The sequence below is a fragment of the Crinia signifera genome, chromosome 19 (assembly GCF_055691185.1).
Source record: "Crinia signifera chromosome 19, ASM5569118v1, whole genome shotgun sequence".
Lineage (NCBI taxonomy): Eukaryota > Metazoa > Chordata > Amphibia > Anura > Myobatrachidae > Crinia > Crinia signifera.
Genome location: NC_139226.1, coordinates 138,308,085 through 138,322,708, shown reverse-complemented (window position 1 = coordinate 138,322,708; position 14,624 = coordinate 138,308,085). Strand labels below are relative to the sequence as shown.

General features: G+C 51.1%; 1 protein-coding gene across 11 annotated transcripts in view; it reads left to right on the top strand.

Moving 5' to 3' along the window:
* KIF1B (kinesin family member 1B) overlaps window positions 1-14,624 on the top strand; it is a 144,337-nt gene that overhangs the window by 110,130 nt on the left and 19,583 nt on the right. For 6 of the 11 annotated variants that reach the window (XM_083163479.1, XM_083163478.1, XM_083163483.1 and 3 more), the window contains 5 exons: window positions 8,462-8,558; window positions 9,008-9,156; window positions 10,204-10,382; window positions 10,497-10,634; window positions 11,984-12,232. In XM_083163479.1, coding sequence (XP_083019605.1) covers window positions 8,462-8,558; window positions 9,008-9,156; window positions 10,204-10,382; window positions 10,497-10,634; window positions 11,984-12,232 — 812 coding nt within the window. The remainder of the gene's footprint in view (window positions 1-8,461; window positions 8,559-9,007; window positions 9,157-10,203; window positions 10,383-10,496; window positions 10,635-11,983; window positions 12,233-14,624) is intronic. The other 5 variants (XM_083163481.1, XM_083163480.1, XM_083163484.1 and 2 more) reach the window with 1 other exon arrangement.

Sequence of the window (14,624 nt, the reverse complement as noted above, 5' to 3'; positions counted from 1 at the left end):
GGATGTGTACTCCTGCACAGTAACCACGGTGATTGTCCACGCCGTACTGCGGCATGTGTCCTGGCTGCACGTGTTTGTGCGCTGTGTGTCAGTACTGCTAGTCTGTTCTGTAGATTTTCGGTTACTGGAATAGTAATTGTGTCGGGCTGCCAGCTCCTGTGTGTGATCGCAAAATATAGATCAGTGGTGTAGCTGAACTATAACGCACAGCGTATCGTCCTCTACGTCCCACGCCTATCGTCCTCTACGTCCCACGCCTTCCGTCCTGTACGTCCCACGCCTATCATCCTCTACGTCCCGCGCCTATGGTCCCGTATGCTCCCGCGCCTATGGTCCCGTACGCTCCCTCGCCTATGGTCCCGTACGCTCCCTCGCCTATGGTCCCGTACGCTCCCTCGCCTATGGTCCCGTACGCTCCCTCGCCTATGGTCCCGTACGCTCCCACGCCTATGGTCCCGTACGCCCCCGCGCCTATGGTCCCGTACGCCCCCGCGCCTATGGTCCCGTACGTCCCCGCGCCTATGGTCCCGTACGTCCCCGCGCCTATGGTCCCGTACGTCCCCGCGCCTATGGTCCCGTAGAAGTCGTAGCGCAATAACAAACCTTTAATGTTTAGAGATATTTGTTATAGGGACATTTATTGTGGGAATAACGTCAATCAGTTCTGTGTCTGGGCAGCGATGTAACATTATATCCCACATGGTGAGGCTGTGGGTCTGATTCTGGTCTAAATGCTGTCCGCAGTGCCGGCCGCGCGCCCCACCACTCATGCGCCCTGATGATTTACATAATCATCCATTCGCAGCCTTGGGTGCGGGGGATAAATTATTCGATGGTCGACATGATGTTCTCCAGCACTCGCAGATCAGCGACACCTCTATGCCCACTTCAGCTGCCCACCCCACTCCCCCCCACCTGCTTCACCAGGTGATTACCATGGGAGCACCCATGAAATGCTGGGCATTCTCATGGGCTTTGCCCACCCGCCACCTTCCACCCTGGTATGGCAAACATGTAGTTCGCGGTGCCTGCTCGCTCCCTGCATATGCGCATAACATCGGTGCCCCGTGCAAAGCGATCAGAATAACCCCCATTGTGTACCCATGACTGTGCGTTCCTGCGGGTTGCGTGATGTACGGATATAATGATGGCCGGAACGCAATGCTGGAACGCTTAGTGTGTACTGGCAATGTGACATAGGGTGAAATGTAATCAGCCCAACTAGTACCCGATTGCCGGTCACCCTGGGGTGTACCCAGCCTAAGGCCTGTGAAGACCCAGTAATCCGTCAGTGAAAGCTGCCATTGGTCAGCCTCATTATTACGCCCTATGCAGGAATTAGGGCCATGTTCCACCGAGCGCAGGTCTGTACGAGGGCTGTCCCATGGGTATTGTTACTGGGGCAGTGGTGGGACCATGGTCCTATTCTGGCACCTGTCTCCGTTATACACACCGCGGCTACGTCTATGGTACATAGCACAGGTATTATGGGCTGATGCCGGGCGATCCCCATCTCCCCCATGTGAGAATGCTGACGCAGAGCAGTGATCCTGTATACGGATCATGGGATATAGCACTGACTGTATGTCCAGGCCGGGTTCCCCCTGATATCGGCCTCTGTCATGGTCGGATGCAGAGAGGGTCACTTGGTACTGTAGTATTACTCTCCTGGTCGGGTCACTCTGTACTGTAGTATTACTCTCCTGGTCGGGTCACTCTGTACTGTAGTATTACTCTCCTGGTCGGGTCACTCTGTACTGTAGGATTACTCTCCTGGTCGGGTCACTCTGTACTGTAGTATTACTCTCCTGGTCGGGTCACTCTGTACTGTAGTATTACTCTCCTGGTCGGGTCACTCTGTACTGTAGTATTACTCTCCTGGTCGGGTCACTCGGTACTGTAGTATTACTCTCCTGGTCGGGTCACTCTGTATTGTAGTATTACTCTCCTGGTCGGGTCACTCTGTACTGTAGGATTACTCTCCTGGTCGGGTCACTCTGTACTGTAGTATTACTCTCCTGGTCGGGTCACTCTGTACTGTAGTATTACTCTCCTGGTCGGGTCACTCTGTACTGTAGTATTACTCTCCTGGTCGGGTCACTCTGTACTGTAGTATTACTCTCCTGGTCGGGTCACTCGGTACTGTAGTATTACTCTCCTGGTCGGGTCACTCTGTACTGTAGGATTACTCTCCTGGTCGGGTCACTCTGTACTGTAGGATTACTCTCCTGGTCGGGTCACTCTATACTGTAGTATTACTCTCCTGGTCGGGTCACTCTGTACTGTAGTATTACTCTCCTGGTCGGGTCACTCTGTACTGTAGGATTACTCTCCTGGTCGGGTCACTCTGTACTGTAGTATTACTCTCCTGGTCGGGTCACTCTGTACTGTAGTATTACTCTCCTGGTCGGGTCACTCTGTACTGTAGTATTACTCTCCTGGTCGGGTCACTCGGTACTGTAGTATTACTCTCCTGGTCGGGTCACTCTGTATTGTAGTATTACTCTCCTGGTCGGGTCACTCTGTACTGTAGGATTACTCTCCTGGTCGGGTCACTCTGTACTGTAGTATTACTCTCCTGGTCGGGTCACTCTGTACTGTAGTATTACTCTCCTGGTCGGGTCACTCTGTACTGTAGTATTACTCTCCTGGTCGGGTCACTCTGTACTGTAGTATTACTCTCCTGGTCGGGTCACTCGGTACTGTAGTATTACTCTCCTGGTCGGGTCACTCTGTACTGTAGGATTACTCTCCTGGTCGGGTCACTCTGTACTGTAGGATTACTCTCCTGGTCGGGTCACTCTATACTGTAGTATTACTCTCCTGGTCGGGTCACTCTGTACTGTAGTATTACTCTCCTGGTCGGGTCACTCTGTACTGTAGGATTACTCTCCTGGTCGGGTCACTCTGTACTGTAGGATTACTCTCCTGGTCGGGTCACTCTGTACTGTAGGATTACTCTCCTGGTCGGGTCACTCTGTACTGTAGTATTACTCTCCTGGTCGGGTCACTCTGTACTGTAGGATTACTCTCCTGGTCGGGTCACTCTGTACTGTAGGATTACTCTCCTGGTCGGGTCACTCGGTACTGTAGTATTACTCTCCTGGTCGGGTCACTCGGTACTGTAGTATTACTCTCCTGGTCGGGTCACTCTGTACTGTAGGATTACTCTCCTGGTCGGGTCACTCGGTACTGTAGTATTACTCTCCTGGTCGGGTCACTCTGTACTGTAGTATTACTCTCCTGGTCGGGTCACTCTGTACTGTAGGATTACTCTCCTGGTCGGGTCACTCTGTACTGTAGGATTACTCTCCTGGTCGGGTCACTCTGTACTGTAGTATTACTCTCCTGGTCGGGTCACTCTGTACTGTAGGATTACTCTCCTGGTCGGGTCACTCTGTACTGTAGGATTACTCTCCTGGTCGGGTCACTCTGTACTGTAGGATTACTCTCCTGGTCGGGTCACTCTGTACTGTAGGATTACTCTCCTGGTCGGGTCACTCTGTACTGTAGTATTACTCTCCTGGTCGGGTCACTCTGTACTGTAGGATTACTCTCCTGGTCGGGTCACTCTGTATTGTAGTATTACTCTCCTGGTCGGGTCACTCTGTACTGTAGGATTACTCTCCTGGTCGGGTCACTCTGTACTGTAGGATTACTCTCCTGGTCGGGTCACTCTGTACTGTAGTATTACTCTCCTGGTCGGGTCACTCTGTATTGTAGTATTACTCTCCTGGTCGGGTCACTCTGTACTGTAGTATTACTCTCCTGGTCGGGTCACTCTGTATTGTAGTATTACTCTCCTGGTCGGGTCACTCTGTACTGTAGTATTACTCTCCTGGTCGGGTCACTCTGTATTGTAGTATTACTCTCCTGGTCGGGTCACTCTGTACTGTAGTATTACTCTCCTGGTCGGGTCACTCTGTACTGTAGTATTACTCTCCTGGTCGGGTCACTCTGTACTGTAGTATTACTCTCCTGGTCGGGTCACTCTGTACTGTAGGATTACTCTCCTGGTCGGGTCACTCTGTACTGTAGTATTACTCTCCTGGTCGGGTCACTCTGTACTGTAGTATTACTCTCCTGGTCGGGTCACTCTGTATTGTAGTATTACTCTCCTGGTCGGGTCACTCTGTATTGTAGTATTACTCTCCTGGTCGGGTCACTCTGGATCATTCCTTTCAGGTTGGGTTGTATAGGACGACAGACATTTTTCTGAGGCCTATATGCATATTTCAGCCACCACGGCTTGTTGAGAGCAATGTGTATGTGGTAGTTACCAGTGGGGAGAAGCGCTGGTTTCATTTACTCCATAGATTTCCAGCTTCTGTCTGCCCCCCCATCTCCCCCCCAGCTTCTGTCTGCCCACATGATGTACAGTATGCTGCCGCTGTATATGCAATGGGCGCAGATTACCTTCTCCCTGTATGGATAGGGATTTGCTCACAGAAGGTCATTATTTCCCTATATATTTATATTCATTAGTTATTCTGTAATCAGATGTCCCAACTACCCCATATACATGTCCTATACGTCCTGCCTCCACCCTGTGCGTCACATATACATGTCCTATACGTCCTGCCTCCACCCTGTGCGTCACATATACATGTCCCACACGTCCTGCCTCCACCCTGTGCATCACATATACATGTCCTATACGTCCTGCCTCCACCCTGTGCGTCACATATACATGTCCTATACGTCCTGCCTCCACCCTGTGCGTCACATATACATGTCCCACACGTCCTGCCTCCACCCTGTGCGTCACATATACATGCCCCACACGTCCTGCCTCCACCCTGTGAGTCACGTATAAATGTCCTATACGTCCTGCCTCCACCCTGTGTGTCACATATGCATGTCCTATACGTCCTGCCTCCACCCTGTGCATCACATATACATGTCCTATACGTCCTGCCTCCACCCTGTGCGTCACATATACATGTCCTATACGTCCTGCCTCCACCCTGTGCGTCACATATACATGTCCCACACGTCCTGCCTCCACCCTGTGCGTCACATATACATGCCCCACACGTCCTGCCTCCACCCTGTGAGTCACGTATAAATGTCCTATACGTCCTGCCTCCACCCTGTGTGTCACATATGCATGTCCTATACGTCCTGCCTCCACCCTGTGCATCACATATACATGTCCTATACGTCCTGCCTCCACCCTGTGCGTCACATATACATGTCCTATACGTCCTGCCTCCACCCTGTGCGTCACATATACATGTCCCACACGTCCTGCCTCCACCCTGTGCGTCACATATACATGCCCCACACGTCCTGCCTCCACCCTGTGAGTCACGTATAAATGTCCTATACGTCCTGCCTCCACCCTGTGTGTCACATATGCATGTCCTATACGTCCTGCCTCCACCCTGTGCATCACATATACATGTCCTATACGTCCTGCCTCCACCCTGTGCGTCACATATACATGTCCTATACGTCCTGCCTCCACCCTGTGCGTCACATATACATGTCCCACACGTCCTGCCTCCACCCTGTGCGTCACATATACATGCCCCACACGTCCTGCCTCCACCCTGTGAGTCACGTATAAATGTCCTATACGTCCTGCCTCCACCCTGTGTGTCACATATGCATGTCCTATACGTCCTGCCTCCACCCTGTGCATCACATATACATGTCCTATACGTCCTGCCTCCACCCTGTGCGTCACATATACATGTCCTATACGTCCTGCCTCCACCCTGTGCGTCACATATACATGCCCCACACGTCCTGCCTCCACCCTGTGCGTCACATATACATGCCCCACACGTCCTGCCTCCACCCTGTGAGTCACGTATAAATGTCCTATACGTCCTGCCTCCACCCTGTGTGTCACATATGCATGTCCTATACGTCCTGCCTCCACCCTGTGCGTCACATATATATGTCCTATACGTCCTGCCTCCACCCTGTCACATATACATGTCTTGTACGTCCTGCTTCCACCCTGTCACATATACATGTCCTATACGTCCTGCCTCCACCCTGTGCGTCACATATACATGTCCTATACGTCCTGCCTCCACCCTGTCACATATACATGTCTTGTACGTCCTGCTTCCACCCTGTCACATATACATGTCCTGTACGTCCTGCTTCCACCCTGTCACATATACATGTCTTGTACGTCCTGCTTCCACCCTGTCACATATACATGTCCTGTACGTCCTGCCTCCACCCTGTGCGTCACATATACATGTCCTATACGTCCTGCCTCCACCCTGTCACATATACATGTCTTGTACGTCCTGCTTCCACCCTGTCACATATACATGTCCTGTACGTCCTGCTTCCACCCTGTCACATATACATGTCTTGTACGTCCTGCCTCCACCCTGTCAAATATACATGTCCTGTACGTCCTGCCTCCACCCTGTCACATATACATGTCTTGTACGTCCTGCTTCCACCCTGTCACATATACATGTCCTGTACGTCCTGCTTCCACCCTGTCACATATACATGTCTTGTACGTCCTGCTTCCACCCTGTCACATATACATGCCCTATACGTCCTGCCTCCACCCTGTGTGTCACATATGCATGTCCTATACGTCCTGCCTCCACCCTGTGCGTCACTTATACATGTCCTAGACGTCCTGCCTCCACCCTGTCACATATACATATCCTGTACGTCCTGCTTCCACCCTGTCACATATACATGTCCTATACGTCCTGCTTCCACCCTGTCACATATATATGTCCTGTACGTCCTGCCTCCACCCTGTGCATCACATATACATGTCCTATACGTCCTGCCTCCACCCTGTCACATATACATGTCCTATACGTCCTGCTTCCACCCTGTCACATATACATGTCCTGTACGTCCTGCCTCCACCCTGTGCATCACATATACATGTCCTATACGTCCTGCCTCCACCCTTGTGTCACATATACATGCCCTGCACGTCCTGCCTCCACCCTGTGTGTCACATATACATGCCCTATACGTCCTGCCTCCACCCTGTGTGTCACATATGCATGTCCTATACGTCCTGCCTCCACCCTGTCACATATACATGCCCCACACGTCCTGCCTCCACCCTGTCACATATACATGTCCTGTACGTCCTGCTTCCACCCTGTCACATATACATGTCCTGTACGTCCTGCCTCCACCCTGTGCGTCACATATATATGTCCTGTACGTCCTGCCTCCACCCTTGTGTCACATATACATGTCCTATACATCCTCCAACCACCCTGTGCGTCACATATACATGCCCTATACGTCCTGCCTCCACCCTTGTGTCACATATACATGTCCTGTACGTCCTGCCTCCACCCTGTGCGTCACTTATACATGTCCTATACGTCCTGTCTCCACCCTGTGCGTCACATATACATGTCCTGTACGTCCTGCCTCCACCCTGTGCGTCACTTATACATGTCCTATACGTCCTGCCTCCACCCTGTGTCACACATACATGTCCTATACGTCCTGCCTCCACCCTGTGCGTCACATATACATGTCCTATACGTCCTGCCTCCACCCTGTGCGTCACTTATACATGTCCTATACGTCCTGCCTCCACCCTGTGTCACACATACATGTCCTATACGTCCTGCCTCCACCCTGTGCGTCACATATACATGTCCTATACGTCCTGCCTCCACCCTGTGTCACACATACATGTCCTATACGTCCTGCCTCCACCCTGTGCGTCACTTATACATGTCCTATACGTCCTGCCTCCACCCTGCGCGTCACATATACATGTCCTTTCCTGTCTCTCCTATACTTCCTGCCTGAACCCTGTGCGTCACATATACAAGTCCTTTCCTGTCTTTCCTATATGTCCTGCCTCCACCCTGTGCGTCACATATACATGTCCTTTCCTGTCTCTCCTATACGTCCTGCCTCCACCCTGTGCGTCACATATACATGTCCTTTCCTGTCTCTCCTATACGTCCTGCCTCCACCCTGTGCGTCACGTATAAATGTCCTTTCCTGTCTCTCCTATACGTCCTGCCTCCACCCTGTGCGTCACATATACATGTCCTTTCCTGTCTCTCCTATACGTCCTGCCTCCACCCTGCGCGTCACATATACATGTCCTTTCCTGTCTCTCCTATACGTCCTGCCTGAACCCTGTGCGTCACATATACAAGTCCTTTCCTGTCTTTCCTATATGTCCTGCCTCCACCCTGTGCGTCACATATACATGTCCTTTCCTGTCTCTCCTATACGTCCTGCCTCCACCCTGTGCGTCACATATACAAGTCCTTTCCTGTCTTTCCTATATGTCCTGCCTCCACCCTGTGCGTCACATATACATGTCCTTTCCTGTCTCTCCTATACGTCCTGCCTCCACCCTGTGCGTCACATATACATGTCCTTTCCTGTCTCTCCTATACGTCCTGCCTCCACCCTGTGCGTCACATATACATGTCCTTTCCTGTTTCTCCTATACGTCCTGCTTCTCCATCCTCAGGATTATGAAAGCAAGCTGCAGGCTCTTCAGAAGCAGGTGGAGACCCGGTCACTGAATGCTGAGACCACTGAGGAAGAGGATGAGGAGGAAGAGGAAGGTAATATCTGGAGCTGAGCAGAGACTCATGCTATTTATTATTATAATTTATATAGTGACAATATATTACCCAGATAATTCATGTTACTGGAGTTAGCAGCCCTGGACCCCCCTCTCTATCACAGGCCGTAATCCGGAGCACTCAGATGTGGTGAGAACATATAATAATCACACAGACTTGGGATAGAAACCAAAAGCCACAATGTTGTGTGGCAGCAATGCTGACCACTGTGCCACCTAGCTCCTTACCATGTTGTGGATGAATTAAAAGGCTCCTTGGTACTGGACACATGGTCTCTGGGGATTATTGCCAGGATTGGAGCGCCGCTAGTCTCTGTGGCGAGGTTATTGGTATGGCGGGTTAGGAACGTCCTAGTGTCTGTAATATGGAGGAGTCTCCTCTCCCTCTCGTGTCTGACTATAATAACTCAGCGCCGCTGTTCCTATCAGTTCCCTGGACGCAGCACGAGTTTGAGCTGGCGCAGTGGGCGTTTAAGAAGTGGAAGCATCATCAGTTCACATCATTGCGGGACCTGCTCTGGGGAAATGCCGTGTACCTGAAGGAGGCCAACGCCATCAGTGTGGAGCTGAAGAAGAAGGTCAGCGAGTTCTGTGTTCTCTAATGATACATACAGTCATCTCATCTGCCCAACCCTGGGAAGATCCCACTGATGCTGGATACACACATGTATGATTGTGCGATGCGGCACACTACTGTTACACAATACAGACGTGTCCTCATACCCTCAATATACCTCCTCCTACCGCCAGCAGGTGCAGTCCCAGTATGTGCTGCTGACACCTGTACTCTCCCCCCCCCCCCCCGTAGGTGCACTACCAGTATGTGCTGCTGACACCTGTACTCTGTCCCCTGTAGGTGCACTACCAGTATGTGCTGCTGACACCTGTACTCTGTCCCCTGTAGGTGCACTACCAGTATGTGCTGCTGACACCTGTACTCTGTCCCCTGTAGGTGCACTACCAGTATGTGCTGCTGACACCTGTACTCTGTCCCCTGTAGGTGCACTACCAGTATGTGCTGCTGACACCTGTACTCTGTCCCCTGTAGGTGCACTACCAGTATGTGCTGCTGACACCTGTACTCTGTCCCCTGTAGGTGCACTACCAGTATGTGCTGCTGACACCTGTACTCTGTCCCCTGTAGGTGCACTACCAGTATGTGCTGCTGGCACCTGTACTCTGTCCCCTGTAGGTGCACTACCAGTATGTGCTGCTGACACCTGTTCTCTCCCCCCTGTAGGTGCACTACAAGTATGTGCTGCTGACACCTGTACTCTCCCCTGTAGGTGCCCTACCAGTATGTGCTGCTGACGCCTGTACTCTCCCCCCTGTAGGTGCACTACTAGTATGTGCTGCTGACACCTGTACTCTCCCCCCTGTAGGTGCACTGCCAGTATGTGCTGCTGACACCTGTACTCTGTCCCCTGTAGGTGCACTGCCAGTATGTGCTGCTGACACCTGTACTATGTCCCCTGTAGGTGCACTACCAGTATGTGCTGCTGACACCTGTACTCTGTCACATACTGTAGGTGCACTACCAGTATGTGCTGCTGACACCTGTACTCTCCCCCCTGTAGGTGCACTACCAGTATGTGCTGCTGACACCTGTAATCTGTCCCCTGTAGGTGCAGTTCCAGTTTGTATTGCTGACGGACACACTGTACTCTCCCCTCCCTCCCGAGCTGCTTCCCCCTGATGCGGAGAAGATCCCGGAGGACCAGCCGTTCCCTCGCACCGTGGTTGCTGTTGAGGTGCAGGACCTGAAGAATGGAGCCACCCATTACTGGTCACTGGAGAAGCTCAGGTGCGTCCCTGCTTTCCTATAGGTGTATATGTAGCTGTCAACAGTGACCCGGCCTATAGCGGGATTTCCTGGCACTGTATGAGCGGTCTATAACTATCGTATCTCCTTCCCCAGACTGCGGCTGGAACAGATGAGAGAGATGTACGACCGCGCAGGAGAAATGGCGTCCAATGTCCAAGATGACGCGGACTCCGTGATAAATGGCGGTGACCCCTTCTACGACCGTTTCCACTGGTTCAAGCTTGTTGGCAGGTAGGCTCAGTGTCCGCATAGCAGTGTTCCAGCTACATGTATGGTGTACCATGCGTGTAATGCGTCTCGGTGCCATCACTGCATACAGTCTGATTGGTGGCCTTGTGTGCGTGGCACCAGTGGGTATTAGAACTAATGCCAGGCTTTATGTTGGCATGTAATTCATTGTGCTAATATCCACATGCTAAATGATGGTAATGACATGGTCTCATTAAGTGGTAATTAGTAATGCAATGAATCAGTACTAAATATTTCCGTCATTTCGTGGGGCTCCAGCCAGTGTGTATTCATGGGTACATTGAAGTCAGCCCGGTGCCCTTGCCTGCCCCCTAGCCTGTCCTTGTGCCCCTGTACCCTAGCCTGCGCCTAGAGCCCTGGCTTGCCCTGGTGCCTGGCACCATAGCCAACCACTTCCAGCAGGCACATAAGTAATGTTGTATACAATACATTCCTGTTGTCATGTGAGCACATTTCTGCAGAGCCCTTGTCTGCGCCCTATTTAGCACCATGTCTGGCAACGTCCTCTCCCAGCTATCCCCACCCAATGTGTGCCCGCCCGTGTTTTGGAATTTCTTTATGATCGGACCAATCTAGTTTTTTACCATCAGGTTTTCAATTGTAAAGGTCACCCATAGCCTGCACATAACGGCGGCAGCCATTTTGTTGAAGTAGCCAATATCTTGTCATGGTGGACGGCCATTTTCTTGGGAAATCAACATTCATCTGAACACAGATTATGGTGAATGTGATAAGGCCACGTGAACAAAAGTACCATGGGAACCCTCATCACAAATGGGCATGTGATTACCTTGGCACATGACCACCCTCATGAGGTTCCAGTGGCTGATAGGGGGCTGCTAAGCTGCATCATGAATATTGCTTCAGCTCACAAAATGGCCGCCTCTATGGAGCAGACAATGGGCGCTCTTACTGTGGTACTAAGATGTAATTATGGCCTCTGATGATTTGCTTCATGCTACATTCCATGCTCAAGTATTCCAGCAGGTGTTACCTTGTGGCGCAGTGCCGCATGTATTGTAATGATAACCGCCCTGTAACCAGGCCTGCGCCATTTTCTGGTTTCCCAGGACTTTGTGTTATTGCAGTTGTTATTGTATTATTTCGCAGAGAAACAGCATTTTATTTTGGTTTGCATTCGCACCCTGCTCGGCTTTGCCCCCTTTTATTTCTGTGCCCGCCGAGCTGACCCTCACCCCCCTGGTCTCGCTTGCCTCTCATTAGTTTCATTTATGCTTTGTTTTGCTGGTGACGTTATGGGGTACACACTGCCTAACCCCCGTCCTGTACCCCTGGGTTGTGATAACGACTCTTCCGTTACCAATGTCTAGTTCTCCCATATTCCACGGCTGCGTGAACGAGCGGTTGGCAGACCGCACCCCATCCCCCACCTTTTCAACAGCGGATTCTGACATCACGGAGCTGGCAGACGAACAGCAGGACCAGATGGAAGACTTCGACGATGAGCCCTTTGTGGACGACACAGGTTCCGATGTGGGCAATGAGGAAGGATCCCAGCTCTTCAGCGATGGGCATGACCCGTTTTATGACCGCTCCCCATGGTTCATTTTAGTAGGAAGGTTGGTGAGGTTGTGCAAGGAGATGGCACGGAAGGACAAGCTCTTACCGTTACCCCATGTTATTAGCATGTATGCTCCACATGAGAGAGGCAGTACAGGTCACGCGTGTTCTCTGTAGTTCACCTGGAGGCTGCACACAGTCCTCTTTAATATGCTACAAGCTCGTAATTTAATATTGCAGACCCCCCCCCCCCCACACACACACACACACACACACACACACACACACCTCACAGTCTTCATCTTCGCCACTGACTCCATATTTCATTTACATTGTCATCCGGCCAAACATCTGCGTCTAGCGCTTCCACTTAAGTGTCCCAAGTACAAAGTGGATACAGCCTAAGTCACAAGCAATCATTGACATCACTGACGCCTCAGGTACAAAAGCCAGCTCACAAAATGGCTTTCTCTGTTTTGTGGAGCTCAGTTCCCATTCCAGGCCACACAGTAATGACATAACTGCTAACCCTGACTGGGGATTTTATAAAGAGAACACACTTTTTTTGCAACATCATCATAGTAATAATACTAATAACAATTAATATATATATATATATATATATATATATATATATATATATATATATATATATATATAAGAATATATTGCAGTTGCCATTCCATGATGAAAGGCCATGTTCAGTTTTAAATCAAATTTTATGACCAAAAACGTATAAACCGTTAGCGGTCCCTGCACACAGTTGACAAATCCATTGCATAAATATTCATAAGAATTGATCTGATCTATACTCATCGGACCAATGTTCTATATGGCGGCAAGTGACTAACTGTGACACTGCACAATGTGGCCTCCTTCATTGTGACTCCTCCGACCAATAACACAGCCTGTACAATCTCCATTACACCTCCTCTTTAACGATTATTACAAATCACAGTTTGCGGCACAACCCGAATGCTCTTATTTCCAGCCTCACTGTCAGGTGGGGGATGGTGAGAGCTTGTCGTTCCGACTGTCTCTTGTGGCATGTGGAGAGTTAGCAATGACCGTGCGTCGGGGAGTGTGACAGGCCCTTTGTTCAATCTTCATTCATTATTTCACTTTTCTTTTTGACAAGAAAACAAAGCATATATTGGTTTGTGTTTGGTGTGTACTTTTTGTTTTGCCATCACCTCACCAACCTCGCTGCTAATAGCTCGTTCCCTTCCTCTGGTCCCTGGCTGTGGTTAAGGGGTTTGCTGGATGGAAGTGGGCAGCCTCACAGCGGAGGCAGCCATTTTGGGTCATCATGAGAAGGTGACAAGGTCCTCTCCTCAGGTGCGGAGGAGTTGGGAGCTTCTCGCTGTTCTTCACTGCCGCTCCTCCAACATGGCGGCAGGTGGAGCTACTTCAGAGGTGTTATTTGGCACTCTCCTACCATGTCTCCCTGTTGACCCATCGCTCAGGATGGGGGTGGCATCTTATGGGTAGCAATGGATGCCATATAGACAGCACTGATTATGTGACCTATAAATTCAATAAAAACTATTTGTTGTGAGTTGATATAACTACTCTTGGATCCGCCCACAATATGGCTGCCTCCATCTGGTTTTTGCGACTGGCACATTTTAAATACTAGCATTGATTTGCCTCAGTCGTGCAGGGTTGGCCTAATATGGCAGAGGAGACGGGTCCTGTAGCAAAGGGAACATTCATGTCCTAATGGATATGACAATCTGATGGGCTGCCATTGGCCTCTGTACCTGTCCTCTGATGGGCTGCCATTGGCCTCTGTACCTGTCCTCTGATGGGCTGCCATTGGCCTCTGTACCCATCATCTGATGGGCTGCCATTGGCCTCTGTACCTGTCCTCTGATGGGCTGCCATTGGCCTCTGTACCTGTCCTCTGATGGGCTGCCATTGGCCTCTGTACCCATCATCTGATGGGCTGCCATTGGCCTCTGTACCTGTCCTTTGATGGGCTGCCATTGGCCTCTGTACCTGTCCTCTGATGGGCTGCCATTGGCCTCTGTACCTGTCCTCTGATGGGCTGCCATTGGCCTCTGTACCTGTCCTCTGATGGGCTGCCATTGGCCTCTGTACCTGTCCTCTGATGGGCTGCCATTGGCCTCTGTACCTGTCCTCTGATGGGCTGCCATTGGCCTCTGTACCTGTCCTCTGATGGGCTGCCATTGGCCTCTGTACCTGTCCTCTGATGGGCTGCCATTGGCCTCTGTACCTGTCCTCTGATGGGCTGCCATTGGCCTCTGTACCAGTCCTCTGATGGGCTGCCATTGGCCACCACATGCGTCCACTGATGGGCTGCCATTGGCCTCCGTACCTATCCTCTGATGGGCTGCCATTGGCCTCCGCACCCATCCTCTGACCGACTGCCATTGGCCACTGCACCCATCCTCTGATGGACTGCCATTGGCCACCCTACCTGTCCCC